Source organism: Humulus lupulus, chromosome X (assembly GCF_963169125.1).
Source record: "Humulus lupulus chromosome X, drHumLupu1.1, whole genome shotgun sequence".
Classification (NCBI taxonomy): Eukaryota; Viridiplantae; Streptophyta; class Magnoliopsida; order Rosales; family Cannabaceae; genus Humulus; species Humulus lupulus.
The window spans coordinates 188,504,059-188,508,104 of record NC_084802.1 but is presented as its reverse complement, the minus strand read 5'-3'; the positions used below and the strand labels follow the sequence as shown (position 1 = coordinate 188,508,104).

General features: G+C 33.3%; 1 protein-coding gene across 1 annotated transcript; it reads right to left on the bottom strand.

Moving 5' to 3' along the window:
• Positions 1-1,335: 1,335 nt before the first annotated feature.
• LOC133807126 (probable CCR4-associated factor 1 homolog 6) lies at positions 1,336-2,952 on the bottom strand. Its single transcript, XM_062245287.1, has 2 exons — positions 2,778-2,952; positions 1,336-2,646 (listed from the first exon to the last, which is right to left on the bottom strand). Exon 2 carries the CDS (start codon positions 2,379-2,381, stop codon positions 1,557-1,559), a length of 825 nt encoding a protein of 274 aa, XP_062101271.1. The 5' UTR covers positions 2,382-2,646; positions 2,778-2,952; the 3' UTR covers positions 1,336-1,556.
• Between the last annotated feature and the right edge of the window lie 1,094 nt (positions 2,953-4,046).

The window sequence follows — 4,046 nt, the reverse complement described above, 5'->3', positions numbered from 1 at the left end:
CGTGTCACTGAATGATAATACAGACAACACAATTCATCTTTCAATTTTTTTCTTAAAAAAGAAAATAATTTCTAATTTATCATCTCTCATCTCTCATTATTTAATGTTTGAAATGAATTAAAAAAATAAATAAAAATTGTGGTATAATATAAAAGTTAAATGTAGAATAAAATATGAATTTTAGTAATATAATTTAAAGAATAGAGTTTTTTTTTTTTATATAATATTTAAGGAATGGAGTTGAGAAGTAGAGAAATTGAAAAAAAAAAAAAAACAAACACGGAAATCTCCTTGCACTTTTTAGCATTTCAAAGGTTAAATTTAAACGACTTGGGTTTGTCGTCGACTAGTTTAATTGTATTTCTTTATTAAAATTTTAGCTCAAGACGCAACAATGTGCCGCACAGCGTGCCCTGATGATGGAATTCCTACCATGTTTGGTAACCAGGCTACTTATTTAGAACAAAGAAGAGCAGAACTTGAGAACCACCATGAATACCAGACTTCTCCACGGCTAGTACTAGTAGTGGCTACCAGAAACTTCTTTCTCCACACAAAAGGAAGTTTATGTTAAATAGGCTATTATCTACAAGCTAAGGAAACTATAAAGTAGATTCAAAGAGTTTAAACGCAATAGACAAAATTATGTTGCCACAGACTAAAGAGCTAAATCAAATAACAAGGCAATAGATTTTATATACATCAAGAACTACAGATGTAATATTCATGGGTGTTGTGTAGTACAGACAAGTCTTTGCAGATCTCTGTGAGATTTAATATGTAGTTAATTACTTGTCCTGAATCCAAAAAAAAAATGATCAAAGCCACTCAGCACTCATGTGCATGCACATATATATGGAAAAGATAGTGGTCAAAGAGCTCCAAATTATTTAGTCGTTCTCCACCAAGGTAAATGCCGACACTAGAAATACTTCAACACACGCATTAGAATATAATTTACGTGTATGTTGGTACAAAGAGATACACTCACAGAGCAAAGGGCCATTCACAAACAAGTATAAGCATATCTTTTCACGCTAATGAGAATATAGAAAGAAAATAATTAAAAAAAAAAAACTTATTAGGATGACTAAGCTATCTCAAAAGTTACTGATGACTATCTTACCAACCAACTAAGCCTCAGTATATTTATCTCCAAATGCACCAAATGCACAGCCTGAACAACAGCAAAAACAGTTAAAACGAAATCATTGAATCAGTAGATTTGGCATATGCTGAGCTAATATTATCTATATAAGTGAGATAAAAAAGAATAACAGTGTAAGTGCAACAATGAAAATCAACTATGTTAGAAATAACGAGGCTCAGCAGGAGGAAACTTAATAAACTTTTCTTTTATTGAAACACTAATATAATTTACAAAAACACAAAGCTACAGAACCAGTTAAGGTTTCAGTTACAAACGAGGAAAGAAGAAATGTTAAAAACTAACACAACGGTTCTTTTACCAAAGTGTACAAAGAAGACTGAATCTCTCACACTCGAATAGTCTACAAATATTCATCAATCTTTTAGCCATAAGATTATATCATATTTCAATTAGTACTCTGTCCATTCTCAACACCAAGACCATATAGGACACCTGCATATTTCTCAGTGGAGCCACTGAAAAAGGTATCCCTCAATTTCCTGAATGTGCAAGCTGTGAGCAAGCTATCAGAACCGGCTTGATGGCACACGCCAACTCTTTCCACGTCCAATAACTCAGCAAGCTTATTCAACCCACCATGGAGGCTGTTGCAAAACTTCATCAAATGCTTAATGTCATACACCATTGGGAAGTAGATATTGATCAAATCAAAGAAGTCTGCTTGTGAATCGGGTAAACTTCTGCAGGTCAATAGCTTGAGCAAGTACCCAAAATCGTACCCGCTATGAAATGTCACCCAATTAATACCACCGTTCAACACAATCCCAGACGACATCAAAAGCTCCCCAAAGCGATTCACGTCAATGCCCTTCTCATTGTTCTTCTTGAAATCAATCCCGCACTGACGCAACAACTCGATCGAATCACTAGCGAAGACGTCTTCGCTTATGTTGAACTCACGAAAATTGAATTGCCAAATGCAAAACTTATCAGTTCCGCAAGTGGGAAGGTTCCCATCCTCGTCGGAGAAGGTGAGACCCAATTGAATCAATTTCAACATGTCGACATTGTCTTTCAGAGTCTGGTAATTATAGTCATTAATGTTCTTGAAGTTCCCCACAGGGCGAAGCACCACACCAGGGAACTCAGTATCCATAGCAATATAATTGAACCGATCAACAATATCACGAATTAATGCAAACTCTTCGTCAAGATTATCATTCCATACTTCTCTGATGTGAATCGAATCGCCTTTCGATAGAATCGACATTTCCAATTTAAGCAAGAGAACAACGATCAACACTCTCAAACCCAGATCTGAACACAAACCCTAGGCGCTAAGAAACTCAACCAAAGAATGAACCCCAAAAAACGACAGCGCTTCTCTCCCCAGATCTATTATAGAGCTCAAGAGAACAACAACAAACCCAGATACGAAAAAACAGTTTACAAGCCTTTAGAACCTCAAAACCTGAGCTGGGTACTTGCAGATTAACTCGAAGCAAACGTCGTTGTCGGGCGAGATTCCACTAGATCTGAAACAAAACCAACGAAACGAAGCGTTAGGCAAACACGACTTGGAGTAATAGACTGAGTTCCTAGTCGGAACCCTAGAAATACAAGTGATTATCAAGAAAGAAAGTACAAGAGGGTAAAGCGATTCGACCTTAGATTTGTGAAATTGGACCGGAGATGAATAGATCTAGACCGTGGAATCACGAGTCTGGCTTCGCCGATTAGAAAATCCTAGGTCAACGAACCAGAAATTTAGAGAGAGAAAGAAACGAGATGAATGAGAAAGAGGAACGAGCGAGAGAGAGAGAGGGCTACACCTTTTACTAGGGTGGCCTTATTAACGATTGAGAAGACAGGGACGACAAAGAGGAAAGTGATGTCTGCCGACGTCAGTCCAAACGTCGACGTTTTGCTCTACGCGTTTTTGCAAAACGACGCCGTATCTTTCTGGCTTCACATTAAGAATAATAATTGTTAATTACTATATAACATGACATGCTGGTCTTTTCAAACTCGAGTTGCAAAAATAAATAAATAAATGAATAAAGAGTTATATACATACACCATGTGTAAGCATTTCTTTAGTTTTATTTTTAAAAAATTTATTAAATATTAATTAAGTTTTTGTGATTTATATTATAAGAAGAATTAATCGTAAACATTATTTAGGGTTTTTTTTAAAATATATATAATAATATTTTAGATCATAATATATACTATTTAATATTTAATGTATAAATTATTTATGATATTATTCAAACCACACATTTATGATTAGTGAAGAAATTTGTTTATTCTTGATAGAAGATAACTGTTATTCTAATTTATTATATAGTTATACAATTATACTATTTGTACACACATAACACTTATATATAATATACTTATAATGTTTGTTGTTATTTAATATGAATTTATATTTAGTTAAGTTACATTAAGTAATAAAAAACATGTTTTCTTTATAAATATAAATGATAAATTTTTTAATAAAAATTAAGATTATATATTATGGGTAGCACTTCGGTGCAGCCAAGGCACTGTTTCGGCAATTAAAAAAAAAATTTCCCATTTTTTTATGACAGTGTATATTGTTGTCATTTAAGACATCCTGCAAATTTTCAAAAAATTTTAAATAGTTTACGATGCCGAAAACAAGGTTTATTGCACGCATGTCTATTTTTTGTATGCGTGTGTAAAATTCAATTGTTTGAACCTTGTTTTCGACACTATAAGCTATTTAGAATTTTTTGAAAATTTGCAAGATGTTTTAAATGACAACAATGTACACTGTCATAAAAAAAAATTATTTGAGTGTGGAAATGTAGTTTGGCTACACCAATGTAGCAAAAAAGGTGGCTGCACCAAAGTGATGCCCTATATATTATTATAATAATTATATTATTTAAATATTATATATTAT